The following is a 20,582-nucleotide window of genomic DNA, read 5'->3' as shown; positions in this document are numbered from 1 at the left end:
GTTATACATGGGTAACGACGCAAATGTCTTCAGTTGTGGCCATGGTTTGAACAGTAGGCTATTGTTTTGTGGGGTTAGCTAACGGGTACGCATCTATCTCTGTTCTCATTTCTGTGGGAGCTTTATATGTGTCTTTTCCTGTGTAACAAGAGATACATGTGACCACACGGCTTGTCAGGGTTGCAACCCCCTCATTTGCATAATGCAGGAAATATATTTAATGTTTCGGTTCTCAATTTAGTTTTTGTTGTACTTGTTATCAAACAAACTTGTTTAGTTTATCTGACTAAATCATATGGATCTGAACGTACCAGCAAATAAAGCAGTATGCAATTCATAACATTCTAAGTAAAGCACCTAACAATACAAAATGAATAATCTACTTTCTATTTCAACCTAAAGTTTGCATGCTTCTCACTTGACAAGCTTCCTGCTGCTCTCTTTTTTTGTCTCTACACATTTTCTGTCAAACACATTGGTTACACAAACACATGGGGAGGGGGGGGGGGGGGGTATAAAAGGATATAGAAAACCAGTTGATGTGCAGAAGGAGGATGTGATGATATGAAGCTGCAACTGTGCTCAAACTACCTTAATTTTGTCATGGATTTTGACTACCAACACATGAAAGGTTTGACACTAAGATATATACTTTTAAATGTTATGGATATTAATAAAAACATTGTTGTATCCTGAAATGTTTTACTGTAAAACAGGGCTGATAAGACTAAAACAAGAACTAGATTAAGTGACAGGCAATGTACAGTATAAGGAGTATCAAGTTTTAGAGTTTTATTTAGTGTATGCCGCACTCTTAAAATGTAAGGTTTCGATGAATTTGTGGTGGGCACCATGTTCATTTTGCTGCCCAACTTATTTAGACCACAAATATGTGTCTGTAATAATATTTTCCTACGATTAAATATGCAATAAAGTTACAGCTGAATATTTAGATATTGTAAACTACACTTCACAGATTTACATTTCTGTACGATAGTCAGGTTTTGATGTAGAAAGGAGATGGTCATTCAAATTTAGGGCAAACCTGTGTGCAATTTGAAACTCAGGGGTAGGCAGTTCCGTCATATATTAAAAAGTCTTACATTGTCTTTTATTCTCCACTGTACTGGCTCAACATTTTCATTTGAATATCAATGAATTTTGTAATGCTCAGTGGGTTGCTAAGAGACATATTGTGTTTATTTTCAGATGCTGAAAACGTCCAACGAGAAGAGAGGGTTGGAGTTCTTTTTCCTCAGCTCCAGAAACCTTTAACTCAGCAGTTATCTGTCCATGAGCCGCTCTCTCGTCAGTGTCCTCCAATTAAACCGCGACGGAGCTTAAAGCTTCCTAAAACCTCTCAAACACAGGTAGGATAAGCTTCATACTTTGACAAACAAGACATCTGCTGATGTAGACCGGCTAGGAAAATAACATTTCCCAGAAAACACCACACCCTATTAATGGAATATGAGGCTAGCCTGAACACTGATGGAGTGGTTGAGGGAGTCCAGGGGGGTATTCCAGATAGCAGGTTATGTGACATACCCGGATAAGTTAATTCCCCACCTGACACCCAGCATTGTAGCAACATTGCCAGTAGGTTGCTGCAACATTGTGAATCAGCTGGTGGGTTAACTTATCCGGTTATGCTGCATAACTTGCTTTCTGGAATACCCCCCAGGTGTGCAGGCTTGGAGGGGAATGGTACAACTGAAACAAAATACAGAGGAGGGGCAAGTGATGCTCTGCATGCGTTCAGATTGGTTATAGACTCATCACTCCAAACTATGCTGACCAACTCTTCCACCTGGATTGGCAAACTAGAATTCTCTGTTGCGAACAGTTTGTATGACTTTAAAACCAGATATCCTTCTTGTCACAAGTATTAAGTCTGTCAACATAAGTTTATCTCGCCAATAGTATCCATAGTCCATTTTCCACAACAACATATAAGCAGCCAGAGGTGGGAGAGGTGTCTCCAAACCTCAACAGCCTGGACATGACAGAGAATGTTTTACCATACAGTATAGACTATGGCTGATCTTGACTGTCCATTTACCAGTTTGTAAATCAAAAAGTAAAGTTAGTAGATGAAATATAGTACCTACTACCACTACTAGTACTACTTCTAAACTTTTAAACTGTCTGGAAGATTTGTCTACACTCCAAAACGGCACCAATATTTTGATAATGAGTCACTGGAAATACTTCTGTCAAACTAAACCTTGACTGGATGGAGGATGTTTGTTATATGTGTCTGCTGGCCCATATGTGACTCGGAAAGAATGACTTGTTATTTTAGATGAGGAACTCGAATAGAGGCCTTTTATCTTCCTTGCATCTCATTTACATGTGACCGTTTGTCTTTTGTTTAGCTTTTGAGTGTCTTCATGTCAGCCTTGCACTGAACCATGACAGAAAGGATAGAAACCACACAGACCACTTTGACATGCATGTTGTGAATTGGAGTGTGCAACTGTAAATGTACCATCTGTTTACTGCTTACTTCTCAGAGCCCCTCTGTCACATCGTTTTTTTGTGAAACTACAAATCCTGTCACCAGAAAACCACAGTATATCGTTAGAAACATTCATACAACTTCCTGTAGCATCCATTTGATAGCGTGTCTAGAACAGTGGAGAACTGAAAACTGGTTCAGTGTTTTGTCTGCCAAAGTCTAATGTCCAATGACATACTGAATTTATTTTTATTTTATTAATTTGTTTGTACTGTTTAGTATGACTTCATTCTTGACATAGTCCTTCTTCTGGGTAACATTATCTCTCTCCCATCTCTCCTATCTCCCGTTACAGTGTTTACAGATAAAGAAGGTTCCCCCTACCCAGGGGCTGGGACCTCTGCAGCCCCTGTCTCCAGCTCTGAGGGCCCAAACCCTGCTATGGTTCCAGAAGACTCAGATGCCCCGTCTAAGCCGACCTGGACTGCCTCTGCCTACTTGGCTTCATGGCTTTGCCACGCGCAGGCGAGTGGTTGAGTGCTTGTAGCATTTTTTTTTTTTTTACAGAAAATGAGTTATTTTCTTTTGACATCTCTAAGAAGTGACTCATAAGGACGTCATAGCATGTGACAGAAAATCATGGTCAACACGTCATGAGTTTAACTTCTCCAACTTTTACGACCATGCAGAAAACTTTAGATGTACTGTACTGTGGATGTATCTAAGATGTATTGTCGTATGGCAGAATTGTTAGATTTTATAAGAAAAATCTCATCAATAAGTTGAATGTTTTTTAATGTTTTTCACAGTACATGCCATTATCTGTGTTGTTTAAACAGGGAGGCAGAAGACATTCTAAAGGACAAACCACAAGGCTGTTTCCTGTTAAGGCTCAGCGAGTCAAAGATTGGTTTTGTTCTGTCATATAGGTGAACCAACACATGAACACATACTTTGGATTCAAACAAATTACCGGTATGTTTTATATATTCTCCTCACAAACACAAACGCGTTACATTTTTCTTGCAGAGGAAAAGACAGGTGTCGTCATTTCATCATTGAGGAGGAAGAGGGAGGGACCACTGGCAGAGGTGGCTCTTATCTTATTACTGGGGAGGACAGTCACCATGGCAGCCTGTCGGAGTTAGTCAGTTACTACACCCAGAATCCAGTTGGGCCTTATGACGAGATGCTGACCACACCATGCGATGAGGTATGTCCGTTAACTTTGTATTTTGGATTCTACAGATATGCACCAATATATGCTACAATTGCTTACCTTCCTCTCTTCCACAGTCCAACAAAGTTAGTCAGGAGATTATAAAACAGTGGGGCCATCATGGAAGTGGGATAGCAGAAGCACCCAGAGGGGAATATGGAGACTACAAGGCGACCAATCTACTATCCTCACCCAAACCTTTGATATCTGAAACTGAGCTGAAGTCTTTAACCAACTCAACCCACACAGACAAAGATTTTACAGCAGAGTATGCTATAGTGAAGAAAGTGCTAAGGAAGTCACATTCTCTACCTGAGAGCCAACTAAGTGAACTCGCAGGGCACTCTTTGGAGGTGAGGAATTATGCAGAGGTGGACAATATTTTAGTTGCGTTACATAATATACAAATTATGGGTGTACTACTACTGACAGTATATTGAGTACAGAACAGCATAAGGAGAAAATAATGCATTCCTGTTTCTTCCAGGCACCAAACACGAACCTTTTCTCTCAAGACAACCTTCCACAGTCGGACACTGGGTGTGCTGGGGCATGGGGAGGGGAAGATTCCATTGATGTTCAATATGCCAAAGTCAGGAAACCCCCTAAAGTGGTTCCGCAGACAAACGCATCACCCTACGTTAATATCAACAATCTTCAAGTCCACCAGAGGGCGCCAGTACCCACTGATCCACTGACACATGGCTTGGCTGGTGACCCCGAGTACAGGCAGTTGGAGCGCATGCACACCTACGAGAAGACCCCTTATCTTTTCCAACAGGAAAAGGCAGAGCAACAAAAGGATTTCAATTCCATGGGACCAGGGCAAGATGATCAGAGAAGGGCAGGTGAGATCTGGAAACAATAAGAGGCTTGTTCTCACGGACTTTAGACTGGGAATAGAAATGTACTCAATGAAGTCTTTACATTTTAAGTTCATAAAAGATATGATAAACTAGACCTTGACCTTTAGTAAATTCAATAACAACCTTAATGGAAAAAAAACACTTTTACAGCTGCTTTCTCTTCCACAGACTCCCAACATCATCTGTACTCAGAGGTCAATCTCCACGGGAGAAGAGAATGTTCAACTCACATTCCCTTTACAGAGAGGACAACACCAAGCCTGCCCTCCAGACCCCCACCCCCCAGAGCCATAAACACACACTCTCACCCAGACTCACGTGTGCAGGTACAAGATACAATACAAACTCTGTACAACTCCCCCAAAATGTATCATACAATAAGTTAAGTCGGGGTAGGAAATTAAAACAAATTGATCAAGTTTAGATGGTGCTTGATAATTGCCCCCACAATAGCATTCAATGGCCTTGATAGAGTCAAATTCAATGGCCTTTTTTTTCAGCGAAGTGGAGAGCCCCTCCTGTTGTCATCCTCACCATCAAAAACTGGGAACCCTCAACCCCCGTATTCAGAGCGACCTTTGACCAGTGACCCAGGTGCCAGTATCTACGAACAGATCTCTGAGAGGCCCATCTCCTCCAGGCCACCTCTCCCTCCACCCAACCCCAAACGTGCCTGAGTATCTGGGGATTGTCTGATAGATTAGATCAAAAAGGAATAAACTTGACAAATCTAGCTGTACATGACTGATCAAGATATTGTGAGATGGATTTAAAGTTTGTTAAGGCAAGTATTGCATTTGGAAAGACGTTTTTATGTACCTTGTCACTTAAATGAATTTAATATTTATCTTCGTACCTTATGGCACATTCCTGCCATAGTAAATTCCTTGTGTAAACTTACTTGGCGAATAATACTGATTCTGATTGTACACAAGATAATTCTACACTTGAGCACATAACCATCATACAACGTAAATAAGCAAATCTCACAACTCTGTTAAAAACCCAGCTTGTTTATTTTTAACAAGACACATTCCAGCCAGACAAAACTGGGAATCCACATTTTCCTTAGGAATTACCTTTAGGGTTTAAAACAAATTACAAAATAAAAACAAAACAAAGGCAGTCTGTAACACATTTATTACATTGTGGTTGTAGTCTTGATCACTACCATGTTTGTGTATTCTTTTACCCCAATATGGGTAATTAGGATATATAAAATAAAAATGACAAACAAAAAAAAATTACATCTCCTTTCACCATTCCCCCCCCCTTAATGCCCCTCCCCACCTGAGTTTATGGTCAACTCCTTTAATCCCCGCTCCCTAGTCCTGAATCACCGGTGAGGAGCCCTCAGTTCTTCTTGGTCTTTGGCGAGTCATACTTTCTTTTGCTGGAGTACCAGAGGAGCAGGGGGATGCCAATGGAGGGGAGGGTCATCACACCGAACGCTGCCCAGTCCAGCTGAGGAACATAAGAGAAGAAGAGAATAAGAGGTGGGGCAATGTGAGGTATGAGTTTCTGAAGATGACACCAACAAGGACCTTTGGACAGGATAACTTACATAGTGGGGGGAGAAACGCCTGTCAAATTCTCTCTGAGCCAAGATTCCACCCTGGCCAGGAGCGCTTGTGTAGCCAACCTACCAGAAGGAGAAGTCAAAGGTTAAATCATATGGCGTCTATATTATTGATCATCAACCAAGTAGTTTATAAAGCATGTTTTTACCACAACTTGGCCTCCCTCCTGAGCCAGATAGCTGACAGAGGCAGAGGTGAAGTTGAAGTATCCGGCCTTCAGGGGGCGCAACACCACTGTGTGAGAGACATTGCTGGCTCTGGGAGGGAATGTGTTAAGGTAAACACATTCTTCATCAGAGACAGGGGCTGATATATTGCAGCAGTCTATCAGACAAATATCTCAATGACATCAGGTTACAAGACTGACTTGAATAGTGGAAGGAAAAACAAGACATTGTCAATTTACTACTTCACATTTGTGGGCTTGTATCATTCCTACCTGCCAGGCAGTTGTTGCCACTAAAAAGACAAAAGTGTCTTGGGAATGATCTGCATTCAGTTCAAGAAGGATACGGAGCAATCCTGTCCCATTTCACATTCAGCATTCCAGAGACAATGCCAAAGTCCTCAGGGGGAAAGGAGTCATCCGACAGCTCAACTTCCAGGCCAGCGCTGTGGAGATGGAAAATAGATATTGGCCTCTACAACTATATGTTAAAGATTTCAAGCATATCCCTTTAAAAATATACCTTAAAGTCTGTTGTAAAACATCAGGATCCAATCATAGCCTTCCATAATACCCGTTCAACTGACAGAAGGCCGATAACATGAGAGATAACAAACATCGCTATTAGGACCTATATTCTCATAATGGATAATCTGACCAGGATGTTTTACTGTACCTGGTTCCGACGTTGTAGATGTTGTACTGGAGTGTGAGGTCACGACCCTCCACAGCATACCGGTTCAACAGCGACTTTGAGGCCAACAGACGAGCGCCCTCCTCTCCTGTCCCCAAGCCAAGCAAGGCCAGCATAGCAAATACATAGAGAGCCCTCATCTGCAGACAAGTTGACAAGAAACGGTACCTTAATATGCTGTTTTTTCAGGCAGTTTACGCTCCATCCTACTGTAACGTTAGCTACACTGTAGCATTACGGTACTTGCTAATTTGTCGATTGAAATAAGCTAATAAGTCAACTTTACCGATTTTTTACAAATGCAAAAACAAAATAAACGTTGATCGCTATTTTAATGCAAAATGTGCTGGTGCTATCTAGCTATATATGGTATATGCCATGAAGAATAATAATTATCTCTACATTAGAACAGAACAAGCTTACGCTTACGTGTACTTGGGCTATCTCTAGGTACTCTAGGCTATCTAGTAGCGTAGCTAACGCTAGCTCAGCTGTTAACGTTCTATGACTGTGAACCACAACATTTGCATTTTGAAACTGTACGCAAAACTCTGTCTTTGTTTGAAGAACAGTAGCTACCAGTACAGTATCAATCCTACCTGGATTTTTAGACAATAATGGACCATGAAACGCAATAACGGCAAATAAATCAAGGAATATCAGTGGGCATCTTACCTTCCTCTTCGTGTCACAACTCAACAAGGAACCATTCTACGCATGCTCAGAACGTTTTAGCCTTCTAAGCAACACGTCAGATCAAGTTGGGTCCAACCATCATGTCAAAAATGTTAGCGCCCCTGTCGGTCCGGCGGGAAATTACGTTTATAAAAAATGGGCTAATATTAATAACAAACATATACAAATTCCGTACAAGCATATACATCTCATCACATCAAATATGAAAAAGAAAACAACAAATGTGTCATAAGTCGTTTGCTGTTTTGTTTTTAGATGGATCTAAATTAGTGCCAAGTTGTTTAATTTATTTTATAAATTGTGCACAATACGGCTTAGCTTTAGCCCTTTACTTAACATTAATGTGATACTTTTCAAGTAAAATAAAAAGCTGTATTAGAAAAATAATTTGGTCAAACGTTCACTCAGGTCGTCATAGCAACCCTGTATGCAACTGCCGTGACGTCAGCTTCAACGCGACACCTTGGACGCACATTGGAACAATGCAATGGAGGATATAGAAGGGATAGTATTCTTGATTCTTGGAATGTGGCTGTTTATCACAGCAAGGAGACGAATGTTGTTTCAACAAAGGCTTAAGGCAGAAAGACACAAGACCGATGAAAAACATAGGAGAGTGTGGAAAATCATTCATCAGACTCGAAGCATAGGAAGGAGACGCATGATCAGGGTAAGATAATAATCTGGTAGTAACTAGCTAAAGACGTGTATTGTTACAAAACTATAAACTTTACCTAACACTTCTACGTATCAACATGTTTATGCTGTGTATTTCAGATATTTCAGTGTTTGCAAAGTCGCCGCCGCAGACCGTCTGTTTGGGCGTTCAACCGAGCTACCGAGTGGTGGGATGTGATTGTTCCCGGCTTCACCAACACTCAGTGGGTGCAGAACTTCCGAATGTCCGAAGAGACATTTATCTACCTGTGCAACAAAGTGCGTCCAGTGATGGAGAAACAAAACACAAACTTCCGCAGGTGTGTACCTCTAAAGAAGAGATTGGCCATCGCCCTATGGAAGCTTGCGACCGGTTCCGAGTACAGAAGTGTTGGACATCTTTTCGGAGTAAGCATAACAACTGTGTGCCGGTGTGTGCAAGAGTTCAGCGTTGCTGCAGAGGCGTTGTTGGTACCGGAACAAATTTGTTTCCCAGACCAGGAGAAGTTCAAAGAAATGGCTGCCTACACTGAGAACAGGTGGGGGATCCCGCAATGTGTCGGAGCAATTGATGGATTACACATACCCATTTTGGCACCACAAGAGGACCACTGTGGCTATTTCAACCATAAAGGCTGGCACTCCATCATCCTTCAAGGTGTTGTAGATGGGAAGGGACTTTTCTGGAACGTGTTTGCAGGACTGCCTGGGAGCTTGTGTGATGCTCGGGTTTTGAGACTGTCCACATTGTGGGAGTTGGCCAGCCGCGGTAAACACTTTCCAGCTTACACCAGGAACATTGGTGGGGTGAACACTGGATACTACATTCTAGGACACTCTGCCTATCCCTTACAGAATTGGCTCTTAAAACCATTTCCTGACACTGGTCAGCTGACTGTAGAACAGAAGATCTACAACAGGAAAATCTGCAGCGCACGGGGAGTGGTTGAAAATGCTTTTGGTAGACTAAAGGGAAGGTGGCATTGCCTCATGAAAAGAAATGACTGTGATGTCAAACTGGTGAAATCTATGGTTTTGACTTGCTGTGCTCTGCATAACCTTTGCGAGAGTCATGGAGAAGCTTATGACAATGAGTGGGATGCACCTGCACCAGCAGAGCCTGTGGTGGCACTGTCACTGAGTGTGGAGGAGGAAGGTAGGGATGTACAAGAGGGTCTGATGCACTACTTGAATAGCTAAATATTATTTTTATGTGTCCTGTGTATTGAACACATTGTAAATTGTATGAAACTTTAATATTCTTTTGTACTCTTTCCACGTATAAATGTTACCCTTTTGTTTTTGTCCAACTGTTTTTTTGATTTACAATTTGGTCAATAAAAAATACTAAAGACCTTGAAAAAGGAAAGCACGATGAAAATGTATGTGTAACAAGTTACAAATCAGTTGATTTAACAAAACATTTGGACACAAAAGGGCAAACCGTAATCCAGAAGTGTATGGCACACTTTCAGGATAAGAACTTGAAACCACACTAAATAGGTGGCCTACTCTCTACTCTACTCTTCAGCTTTAAGTAGGGTTGCTTTTTAAAATTGGCGGGATTTTGCAGGAGGTCCCTCGATGTTAAAATGAAATGTATTGGTATAGCCTGTATATTTTTGACAAGACAATCCGAAGAGTTTGGTGATGGGCTAATCAATCAAGATGTATTGTGTCTATGGTTAGCTGGGTCAGCAGGGAGCTGAAGAAGAGCGGCTACTGACGTGACTCTGCTGCGCCACTCAGATTCTTTTTTCGTTTTCGAATTATGGGGTCAGTACTTTTCGTGCAGAACACGAACGAAAAAGCAATGTTCGCTCTGTTTTCCTTTTGATTATGGCATAACATGTGCAGTCTTGAAGAAGAAAATGCAAATAGAACAATTGATATTTTGACTGTTGGTCCAGGCATATTGTGGCAGAACAGGGCACCACTGTGACATAATGGGGGACGTATCGCCAACATTCACTGCAATGTAGGCTTGTGCACTTTCGTTCGCCACTATGGCCACAAGATGGGGCTAAACACAGATTGGTTGGGTCAGTGCCATTCATCTGTCGACATTTACTTTCACTTTTTATCTACAATGCTTTCAAGATAAACTCTGCTAGCTGCATTTCATATCAGAATCTTGTCAGAAGATCAAATGCTATTTTGATCTGTTTGAAATGTGTTTTCAAACCTTAAACCAGAAGTGTACGGCATACCTTCTGGATAAGATCTTCAAACCACACTCATAGGCGGCCTTCTATAGACACAGCAATGCAATGGTTACTTAAGGAGAGGCAGGAAACCACATGTTTCACATGAGTCAGAGTTGTGTTTCCCCCTGTCTTTACCTGTCAGTTTCAGAAACACCTCCAGTTTGTGTCAGTCTTCTTACTTGCCACACTCCAACACTCCCTAAAGGCACAGCCCACAAAACAATCCTGTGATAGTAAGATTCCAAACAGGAAGTTATTACCTCATCCATAGACCAATACTGCTCAATATTGGCTTTTTGTGTAAGCCAGTTCTAAATAATTAAACATCACATGATGTGATAGTAACTTCTTCTTAGTTAGTATTTGATGTCCACTCTCAAATTTCTTCTCAGGTTGAAATTATTTGCTTTCCCTTCACTGACAAGGTTTCACATCCTGAAATGTTGTTTTGAGTCTCACTGAGAATAATAACTTTCCCCAGAAACTGGGGAAAAAACGAATGTATTACTTTAATCTAAAAGCACTTTAGGTTTTTGTTGGAAAGTTGAAGTTGGTTCAATAAATATGAAGTGAGTATAAACATAACTGACTTGAACAAGAGATGAAATTCTGGTGGTGAACAGTTTCCAAATATGTGACTCTGACTCTTCAGATCTGACCAAGGATCCAAAAGATCTTAAAGTTTAGTCCTGCTCTGTGGTAAAGTCTACCACTCATCTTTGTCATGAGCCATCATCCCTGTGGCCACCTGATGTGGTTTGACTGTGTGATGTAGGACACCAAGCATATGATTCAGTGCCCGATTCCATTGACGTGGAAATACACACGTATGCATGTGCGTATACTGTGAAGCACGGAGACAGACTCGCGAGAGAGAATTTAAGCTGAAGAGGTTTTAGTAGCACCTTTTGGTACAAAACAAAAACAGTAGTAAGGAAAACAGAGTTATGTCGGAATGTCTCTTCTTCTTCTTCAAGGGTCTTTGCCTCTGGCCCTCCTGGCTCATTCGTTTGGTCTCTTCTCTCCTTACAGGGAGTCAGTGTAGCATAAAAACACATCAACCAACATATCACCTCTTTTTGTTCCCTTTTGTACTCACAAGGAGTGGGGTAGATGAGCAACAAGTGTGCCTCGTTGAGGCTTTGCTTCGGTAACGAGGCCAACGGGCTGCCAGGCCCATGGCTGACAAGGCCCCTGGTCACAATATGTGTGCATATGCACACATACGCACACAATGTTGCTAAAAGATATTAATGATATATCTTTATGAGCTGGGAGGGAATGATGTGTGATGGAGGACAATGGAGAGAAAACAACTGTGGGAGTGGGTTACAATAAGCTCTACACTTCTGATATAAGGGGGTGTTTTCCTTGGAAATAACATTGCTCCCTCCTACTCTTTATTGAGTTGTAAAACCCCTAGGCACAGGTCTAGGTACAGTAGAAAGTTGAGGAACAAAAATGTTACTACAAAGTCCCCCATCTCACTTTTCATTGAAGGAGATGGAAAATGACCACACGATTGGGTAGGCTTCTTTTGCGATTGAGTTCATGAAATGACTTACCACTTCATCCCATTCAAAACAGGAGAGCGGGACTGGTAAAACTGTAACTCTGTAACCAAATCTAAATGATGAAAGGTCTATTTCTCATTCCTCACAGGAACCAGAAAGGTAAATGCAGACCAAATAGAGAGTAGCCAACTTCTGCTCACTAAAGGTTTTGTTCTATACAATTCTTTATTTTGCTTATTCTTTTCTCACTACTCCATCCTTTATCAGGTTTTTTATTCCTCTTAAAAGGGTTAAAAATATATGGTTTTTCCTCTTTCCATTCTGTGAGTAAAACAGCTTTTAAATGATTGCATTTACACATTTTGCATCGGCCCAAAAATGCAGAAATTCAGTTCAGTCAAGACAATCACATGTTAGATCTGAGCATTTTGTTACATGACATGGACATGTAGGTTTGACTTTGGTGGAGTGGATGATCTAAGCAAGGGAAGCACTCCCTGCCTCCTTGATGCAACACATACATACATGACATATGAGGCAGGGAGCAATAGAGCTATAATCCCCCTGATGGATAGAACATCCAGACAGCATGGGGGAGAAGGGGATGGTGGAGGGCGGCAGCAGCACTGATCATACAACAACCGGGGTGAGTGTGTGTGTGTGCGTATCCGCGCGGCCTTTTAATGCCGTCCGCTGCTTGATTTCCCTGCCTGAACTACCTGCGCTTATGTATGGTAAGATTGTTTGTGATGGATGTTATTTCTGAAGTGACTATAATATCTAAGGGAACTCAACTTTGTTTCATCAATACTGAGGTTTGCACTGAATAATGCAGCTACTGTCATTAATGAAGTAAAATAAAATATTACCAAAAAGAGTGACTTCCATGTCATCCATGACAGTGATTTATTGTTGCCAAATATTGTCAAGTATCACTGAATCACTGCATCCATAATAGTCATGGTTGGTGATGTAATGACACTTTGCTATGAAACTCAGTTTGCCTCACTGAACATTTTTTTGAATTATGAAAAATTTCAGAGACATTTGCTGTATCACACTGAACTTTTGTTACCGTGAATAAATATTGATGTTGAACAATTTTCATTTCAACAACAAGATTGTTTTTTTTTCTGCTGTCCTTATCATTTGCTTGACATGACTAGGAGAAATGTCTGATATGCATACGTAGAATGTGACAAGATATTGCTCTAAACATTTAAGAGATTTTAATATTCAGAGAGAGAGACGGAACTCAACCCTCTGTAAATGGCCTACATATCCTATTTTGTAGAACAGGAAGGATATGAGAGAAACAGCCAGCAGTAAATAACAAGTTGAGTTATGATGAAACTCTTTAACACAAGACTATTTCCAAAACTGTTTAATTGAATTAAGTTAAAACTCAGCACAACTTCATATTTTTAAAGCATTTTTGGATGTCGATGAAACCCCACTGCTGCTTTAGTACTGTTCCTACTATGGGCCGCTTTCTTGTAAGCATTGGCAGTTGCTTAAACAAAAGGACCACAATATACAAATATCGACGATTAAATGAAAATAAAAAATAAAAAGAAAGGGGAAAGGACCATTTAGTAAAGAAAGTGCTCAGGAAATAAATTATATTCTGTGTCAGCTCTGTGGGTTTGCGTGTGGTTTTGTGTTTATATGTGTGTGCGTAAAAATTGGTGTGATTGGGGTGGGGGGTGCCAGTGAATATGCAAAATGGGACATGTGTATTAGTTTGTGTGTGTGCGTGGGGGGGGGGCTTATCTTTCTCAAGTGTAAAACTTCAATGGTTTCTCCCAGTCACTACAGCTTTCTTCCCCAACAACTCTCCACTCGCTCACTCTCACTGACATCACTGGAGTTTCCCCCTAGAGGCCCTTTAAATGCAGAAGCAACCTAACTCAGAGCATCATTCACTCAATCTAACCAACAGAAGCAAACAACTACCTTCACAACAAAGTAAGTCTCTAACACAACTTGAAGACCAATACCAAACAGAAGTATTGAAGCTGACATTTGAACTTGAGGACTTTCTTCAGTTATTGCTTGCTGCACTTACAAGAACCAGAAGACCCCTAGGGAAACTATACAATGGGTAGTGATTATAAAGTACTGTTGGATGTTGAGGAAGGCCTCATGGCTCCGGTTGGGGTGACAGTGGAACGGGAGACATCCACACACAATGGCCGGTGGAAGATGTGGGGAGCCTTGCTGGCTATGGCTCTCTGTGTCTCCGCTGCCCTCCTCTTCACCTGGAATCACAAGGTAAAACAACACCACAAGGAATTTGATTCTGTCTGGAATGATAAAAGTAGTGTACAATGTTCACTTTTAAACCTTTTTGTGAAACTTTTTTGTGAAGCTCTAACAGTTTTTTATTTTTCTGTTTTGTCCTCTATTTTAGAACGAAGTTCATATAGAGCAAGCAGACGGTGAGAGCACTTCCTTATTCTTTGTGTATTGTTAAATATGTATAAATAGTTCAATGGAAATTATGAATATAGTGTCATGGTTTGTCATATTGTAGATTTTAATGTGGACTTTGAATGATAATATCTGAACCTCTGAGCTCCTGCCACAGTTTCTAAATGTCTGCCTTTTTTTTCCCTAAAGATCTTCGCCACACATTAAGACAAATATCCGGAGTCAAGAATGCCATTCATTTGGAAGGTAAGCACATATTCAAAAATTTTCAGCACATTCAGCACAATTTCAGCAGTCTGGGTACATTTGCTAGTCTGGTTTACAAAATCACCCTTGAGGAAATGAGAGTCCCTTTTGACTCTTCAGTGTAATTAAGTATTTCCTGCATCCTAAATTGTGCTTCAAATATTCAGTGTCTGTATACTTGCTGTTTTCCATCACCCAGATTAACCCCTCCATTTTGTCCTCTTTCCTTACCAAAGGTTACTACGATGCTTCATACTCCAACACCACAGTGCAATGGAGTGATGACGTGAGCCAAGCCTTCTCTCAGGGTAATCTCAAGCTCGTCAACAACGAGATTGTTATCCCAAGCACAGGGTTGTACTTTGTCTACAGTCAAGTGTCCTTCAAGATCCACTGCCAGGCCGAAAAGATGGTCCACCTGAGCCACAGCATCAACAAGCTCTCCGACTCTTACGGAAACAGCGACGACGACGATGAGAAACGTTACCTGCCTCTGCTCCATTCCACGCGCACCGTCTGTGGAAGCAGCCAGGGGAACTCTTATACTGTGGTGTATATGGGAGCTGTGTTCCATATGAAGGATGGAGACAGGTTGAAGACTGTTACCGAGAGCCGGCACGTGCCACACCTGCAGGAAAAATCTGGGGAGAACTTCTTTGGTGTGTTTGCGCTGTGAAAGAAACAAAGTAACAGAAAACAGAGAGAGAGAGAGAGAGAGAGAGAGAGAGAGAACAAGAAGGAACAAGGCAGATAAATACAGGTCATAGAAATTTAGAAAAGTTAAATATGTCTACTGAATGTTATTAGGGGCACTGAATCAAGAAGTTGAGGCAGTTTTATGCCATACTTGAAACAGAACAAGAAGAATAACCAATGTAAACTGTAACAGTTTTCCAATGGGAACTCCTGGAAGGAATGTATTTCCAAATGGATCTTTGGAGCTACATTTAAATGATGTAAAAGTACTATGTACTGATATATTACTTCTAGTACCTTTTTCTGTACTACAATCCACAGCATGGACACAAACTGCTAAATCTCTGCTGTGATAGCTTTCTTATCTCGATTCTGACAGATGAATGTATTCCACAATTTTGAATGTGTCACTACAATATGACAACATTGGGTTCCTTCAGAAACTACAGTTTATTTTTGTAAATTGATCATTATTAATCTAATATTGAAAGAAATTGTGTATTTAATGTTATAGGACGGTAACAGTCTCCTTTTATTTATTGAAATCTTATATTTATGTTCTATTTAAGTTTTTTAACGTTTGTATCTGTGTTATTAATTGGAAATATTTATTTATGGTTATGCATGCTAATATTAATGTATTACTATTATTTATTTGACTATTTAATAACATGTTGTAAATCTGTGTTGGTGACTATACTGTATTTGTGAATATGATGCTAGTCATCAGATAATGTGTTCTAATCAAGAAATATTTTCTTGAAAAAAATGTGTCCCACTTTGTGGCAATGAATATTTTACCTCAATAAAAAGTGGGAAAAAATGTCCTTCTCAAAATCCCATTGAATCAATATAACAGTCAGGTTAGTGTCTATGTTAGCATAATCATCACATGTTTGTGTAACAGCAAGCCGTGTTGACCAGTCTATAGTCTATATCTGTTATGTAGGCCTAATAGTCAGTCCTCAAAATTCAGTTAAGCTATTTTTAGTCAAACACCCCACACTTTCAAAACACAAGCGCACACACACACAAACAAACAAAGTGGGTTTTGGAATCTTTCAAAAGGTAATGGAATACAATGACCTAACAGATGAGTAAAATAGAGAACCATCATGATTACACATGACACATACTGTGTCATGCAGTTATCATCTTGCACTATTTATAGAAATAATTGACCAATTACCGTGATCAGATCTTATTGCCCATTAAGCAAGCAGACTATTCGTATCAGCTCATTTAAGGGGCATTTGTACAAATGTGCTAAAATAAAGTCAGTGAGAGAGTTTCCGTTGCCATTACAGTTCCTCAACGGCAGCAAGGGTTTCTGTCAGGGGAAAGTCCCACCGTGGTTATGATGCTACTATGAAAGCTGTGAGTGTCACGCAGCCACAGACGGGGCTTCTCTTTGTCTTTTCCTTGCACACAATGCTCTCTCTCTCTCTCTCTCTCTCTGTCTCTCTCTGTCTCTCTCTGTCTCTCTCTGTCTCTCTCTGTCTCTCTCTCTCACACACACACACACAAACAATACTCCCAAGCAAAAACACCTTATGAGTGGGAGGAGAATGGAGCAAAGGGGAAAGTCCAGAGGAATCGGAGCTTTGACTGTGGCTACAAAAGTAGGAGTGGTGGACCGATACACATGCAGGTGTGACACTGAGCCTAACCAAGACACCATCTAGTGTTGAAACCAAGACTTTTCCAACTATTACCTTCAACATAATCACCAGACCAAGTGAATGCAACATTGTACCTTTTATTCTTAACACAAGAGACAATGTCACTTTATATATAAAAAACTATTACTTTATTCATCATAATAGTTTTCCATAGCATTTCAAATAATGTCCACAGTTATCACAGTATATATGTATAAATATTATTCAAATACTGTACCACACCAAAATACAGCTTGTACACGCATGTGCAAGATAATACTTTTATCTTAATAACCATTTACATTGTCAGTGTTGTGCATATCCTCATTTGAATGAACGCCACCAATATCATTACTATATTCGTACTTTACAACAATTGATAAACAATTAAGCGATGATAAACATACAATATTTACAGATGGTCACTTAGCAGGATTGATAACAAAGTATCCAACGTGAGGACCTACTGTACAATGCTCTCGTAATTTGTACAATACATGAGGGCTTCATAAGCACCGCTCCATCATTCATAAGTGCTCGAGTTCACAGTTCAAAGATAATGCAAGCTGCGAGACAACAGAGCGTGGGGCTGAACGAGTGGCTAGGAAGAGACAGGTCTGGAGCTCTAAGGCTTAAGGGGAGTTCAGCACAAAATCATAGTCGTACTCCAGTTGCCACAAAGGTTTATGAGTATGAAACACATGAGTATGAAACACATGCGTATTAGACTGTGTTGCTCTCCTGAAAAGAAATATGAATATCTTATAAAGTCGGGATGAAACGTGATTTACAATAAAGAAGCTTGCCGCTAAAACAGACCGGCACAGCGTCAGGCTGTTGGGAGTAGCATGGCATGTCTCTGTAAATCAATACTGTGATTCAACAAAACAAGAACTTAAAAGACGTAATGAATACAGTCCACTCACTTCAGAGTGCAAATGTCACCTCAAAACAGAAGCAGGGGAAGTGCGACTTCCTGCTTCTGAGAAGTGCCATAAAAGTCCTTTCTCTTTCTCTTTGATTAACAAAGCAAACCTAAAAACCACAATGCAGGAGGCTGAACTTTACAGAGGTGCTGTGCTGGTTTAAAGGGGAAATTGTACAGCGACATGTTGAGCCAGGAGATCTACACTGTTTTATGGCACACTAAAATGAATAGCTTGAGGATTCTCCTGCCAGTTGTTAACAGTTTGAACAATTTTCTATGCAGAGTAGAGCCACTCTGAGAAAAGAGGGTTCAGACATGGCAGGTGTCATGGAGGAACTAACTGGATTATGCCTGGCCTGATTGAATCTAAAGCTTTTAGCTGGAGAGGATGATAAAAGAAAATCAATGACAAACCTATGCACTTGGAAGTCTTGTGCAGCATAACATATCATGGCGTAAACTCAATTTTTTAAGCGCCGCGCTAAGCTCTCTGAAAATATTGAGACTTATTCTCACATCAAATGTTCTGGTAAGATGTAATTTGATTTCACTGTTGTTGGTTCATAGTGTGGGTTATACGCTGAAGTGTAATCACCCTCTCTTACTAAAACTATATTTGTATTGGTTATTTTCAACTGTCCCTGTCAACCTTTCTGACACATGACCTTCTACAGCTGCACCTGTGGCCTAACACAACAACTCAACTCAACTGACCCTTTGCCAGCAGATTTGTGCGGTTGTCAGGAAGTCTTGCACCATGACAGTCATGGCACCTAAAGGATTATAGAGAATAGAGAGAGGGAGACCTTATTCTTACCTGCTGTCACCTGCAGTGACAAACACACAGAGAAAGTCTTGCAGCTGGGAGTCTTCTTGATAATCAGCACACCACAGATGAGGAGTGGATCGCCTTGGCATGCTTCAGCCAACCGGGAGGATGGCAACATTTGAGAGAATTGTGTAAAAACACCTCATTAGTCTCTTTGAACAGAGAAAGAATCATTTACTAAAAGAAATAGGATAGGAAAATGTAGATCAATGCAAAATGACCCAAACATGTCATTTGCAGGGTCTTTTTGTGTAGCCTACAATCAATCGCTGGTCTAACAAAAGGGTGATGTTTAAAAGCTCTGCTGTATTCTATTCATAGCCAATATCTTACTTTGCAGTGTCCATAAACACACCTTTTGGTAACAATATTTACAACAAATGTGCGAGAACAATGAAGAACTCCCTTTAGTCTTGAGCAATATATTCACAAATCTCAGGTGACTCTTCCTTAATGATGCAGAGAAGACAGCTGCATAACCATGATTTACTTGGAATCTTAGAACAAAGAAAGAACCTCCTACCAACACAGAAATATGGTATCAATTCAATTGTTTGGAGCCAGGGAGAGAGGGGGAAAAAAATAACATATGTGCTTTCTAACCTCCCCTCTGAATCCAGGCCCTGCCTCAGTCCCCCTTAATCCAAAACCAGCTCTTTTGTTGTAGTTTTTGGGCCGCTCTGATTTGATTACCACCGGACAACATGTTGCTTCATCGATTACTAATCTACGCACTCCTGACACCTCTACACACCCTCATTGCAACATCCGCCTCCATCTTTTACCTCACCATTCTCATCTCTCTTCCTTGTGCTCCCTCATTGACTCATTTTACCACTGACTCATACCACTACTCATACCAACTCACTCACTCACACACACACACACACAGTTTTCCATCTCATTTGTAGAGCAACTGGAGCCTGCTGGTGTGACAGTTGTTGCGGCTGATCTTCCCATCGGGCTGGTAGAGGTTGGAGGAATTGGAGAAGGAGGGAGGGAGCGAGTGGTTGTCGGAGGCTGGGAGAGGGTAGCCCGGTGGGGGCACCAGGGATTTGGGGTCGCTCTGGAGAATGGGCAGAGGGGTCGAGCTGTGGTTCTGGTTGGTGGTGGATGGTCGTCTTCTGGAGCGGAGGGCTTGTCTCTCAGACAGCTGGTTCCTGAGCTCTGACACCCTTTCTTCTTTCTGTAAACACAAGTCAAACACAGTTACACAGTATAGATCAGTTAGGTTAGGAGGCTATCTCTTGCAGTTCCGAGATTTGCCAGTAGAAGGTAGAGTAGCAGGAATAATGGCAGATTCATTAAACTTGGATTTTCCACTGAGTGCGTTTGCCCTGGATTAAATGGTATTTAGAATCAATTTGGCCCAATGACCTCAACTGAGTCCAGTTGTCCATTGCTTCTAAGCAGTAACAGAAGCACATATCTAAAGACTACCTCCTGGATGATCTTCTGCAGCTCCTTGTTCTCTCTCTCCAGCTGCCTGGACTTCTCCTCGTCGTTGTTGTTGGTGGACGAGCCTGTCTTCATGGTCTCCTGGGTGTCAGACTGCCACTCCCCCCGTGTGATTAGCCTCCGCATCTACAGCAGAGACAACAGAGAGAGAGAGAGGGAGAGAGAGAGAGAGAGAGAGAGAGAGGACAAAGAGAGAGAAATAAAGACCAATAAATAGAGTGAGAGAGAGAGGACAAAGAGATGAGAAATAAAGAAAAGTAAATAGAGTGAG

General features: G+C 41.0%; 5 protein-coding genes across 5 annotated transcripts in view; 3 read left to right on the top strand and 2 right to left on the bottom strand.

Annotated features, from left to right (window-relative positions):
• Window positions 1–538: 538 nt before the first annotated feature.
• On the top strand, window positions 539–5,790 carry si:ch73-109i22.2. Its single transcript, XM_047019759.1, has 9 exons — window positions 539–631; window positions 1,210–1,370; window positions 2,817–2,986; window positions 3,301–3,390; window positions 3,491–3,674; window positions 3,758–4,033; window positions 4,168–4,528; window positions 4,715–4,872; window positions 5,047–5,790. Exons 1-9 carry the CDS (start codon window positions 565–567, stop codon window positions 5,221–5,223), a joined length of 1,644 nt encoding a protein of 547 aa, XP_046875715.1. The 5' UTR covers window positions 539–564; the 3' UTR covers window positions 5,224–5,790.
• ssr2 (signal sequence receptor, beta) lies at window positions 5,544–7,752 on the bottom strand. The gene is made up of 6 exons (XM_047019760.1): window positions 7,662–7,752; window positions 6,969–7,126; window positions 6,640–6,738; window positions 6,275–6,383; window positions 6,111–6,188; window positions 5,544–6,010 (listed from the first exon to the last, which is right to left on the bottom strand). Exons 2-6 carry the CDS (start codon window positions 7,124–7,126, stop codon window positions 5,900–5,902), a joined length of 555 nt encoding a protein of 184 aa, XP_046875716.1. The 5' UTR covers window positions 7,662–7,752; the 3' UTR covers window positions 5,544–5,899.
• A 330-nt stretch (window positions 7,753–8,082) lies between these two features.
• Window positions 8,083–12,518, top strand: LOC124467146 (protein ANTAGONIST OF LIKE HETEROCHROMATIN PROTEIN 1-like). Its single transcript, XM_047019298.1, has 2 exons — window positions 8,083–8,352; window positions 8,460–12,518. Exons 1-2 carry the CDS (start codon window positions 8,170–8,172, stop codon window positions 9,537–9,539), a joined length of 1,263 nt encoding a protein of 420 aa, XP_046875254.1. The 5' UTR covers window positions 8,083–8,169; the 3' UTR covers window positions 9,540–12,518.
• A 1,378-nt stretch (window positions 12,519–13,896) lies between these two features.
• tnfa (tumor necrosis factor a (TNF superfamily, member 2)) lies at window positions 13,897–16,122 on the top strand. The gene is made up of 4 exons (XM_047019365.1): window positions 13,897–14,334; window positions 14,474–14,501; window positions 14,683–14,739; window positions 14,976–16,122. Exons 1-4 carry the CDS (start codon window positions 14,161–14,163, stop codon window positions 15,413–15,415), a joined length of 699 nt encoding a protein of 232 aa, XP_046875321.1. The 5' UTR covers window positions 13,897–14,160; the 3' UTR covers window positions 15,416–16,122.
• A 2,961-nt stretch (window positions 16,123–19,083) lies between these two features.
• gabbr1b (gamma-aminobutyric acid (GABA) B receptor, 1b) overlaps window positions 19,084–20,582 on the bottom strand; it is a 36,645-nt gene continuing 35,146 nt past the window's right edge. The window contains exons 19-20 of the mRNA XM_047018522.1: window positions 20,294–20,437; window positions 19,084–20,039 (exon numbers count right to left, since the gene is read on the bottom strand). Of these exons, the coding sequence (XP_046874478.1) occupies window positions 19,755–20,039; window positions 20,294–20,437 (429 nt within the window). The 3' untranslated portion in view covers window positions 19,084–19,754. The remainder of the gene's footprint in view (window positions 20,040–20,293; window positions 20,438–20,582) is intronic.

The sequence above is a fragment of the Hypomesus transpacificus genome, chromosome 4 (assembly GCF_021917145.1).
Source record: "Hypomesus transpacificus isolate Combined female chromosome 4, fHypTra1, whole genome shotgun sequence".
Taxonomy (NCBI): domain Eukaryota; kingdom Metazoa; phylum Chordata; class Actinopteri; order Osmeriformes; family Osmeridae; genus Hypomesus; species Hypomesus transpacificus.
This window is presented reverse-complemented; position numbering and strand designations above follow the sequence as displayed.

Bases quoted from the DNA above. Each gene is read 5' to 3' on its own strand.
- si:ch73-109i22.2 (XM_047019759.1), top strand. From the start codon at position 565: ATGAAGCTGCAACTGTGCTCAAACTACCTTAATTTTGTCATGGATTTT. The intron at 3,675-3,757 runs GTATGTCCGTTA...TCTCTTCCACAG, and splicing joins TGACCACACCATGCGATGAG to TCCAACAAAGTTAGTCAGGA. The intron at 4,873-5,046 runs GTACAAGATACA...CTTTTTTTTCAG, and splicing joins ACCCAGACTCACGTGTGCAG to CGAAGTGGAGAGCCCCTCCT.
- ssr2 (XM_047019760.1), bottom strand. From the start codon at position 7,126: ATGAGGGCTCTCTATGTATTTGCTATGCTGGCCTTGCTTGGCTTGGGG. The intron at 6,739-6,968 runs GTACAGTAAAAC...CCATCTCCACAG, and splicing joins ATCTACAACGTCGGAACCAG to CGCTGGCCTGGAAGTTGAGC. The intron at 6,384-6,639 runs GTATCCTTCTTG...ATTCCCTCCCAG, and splicing joins AAATGGGACAGGATTGCTCC to AGCCAGCAATGTCTCTCACA.
- LOC124467146 (XM_047019298.1), top strand. From the start codon at position 8,170: ATGGAGGATATAGAAGGGATAGTATTCTTGATTCTTGGAATGTGGCTG. The intron at 8,353-8,459 runs GTAAGATAATAA...TGTGTATTTCAG, and splicing joins GAAGGAGACGCATGATCAGG to ATATTTCAGTGTTTGCAAAG.
- tnfa (XM_047019365.1), top strand. From the start codon at position 14,161: ATGGGTAGTGATTATAAAGTACTGTTGGATGTTGAGGAAGGCCTCATG. The intron at 14,335-14,473 runs GTAAAACAACAC...CCTCTATTTTAG, and splicing joins TCTTCACCTGGAATCACAAG to AACGAAGTTCATATAGAGCA. The intron at 14,502-14,682 runs GTGAGAGCACTT...TTTTCCCTAAAG, and splicing joins TCATATAGAGCAAGCAGACG to ATCTTCGCCACACATTAAGA.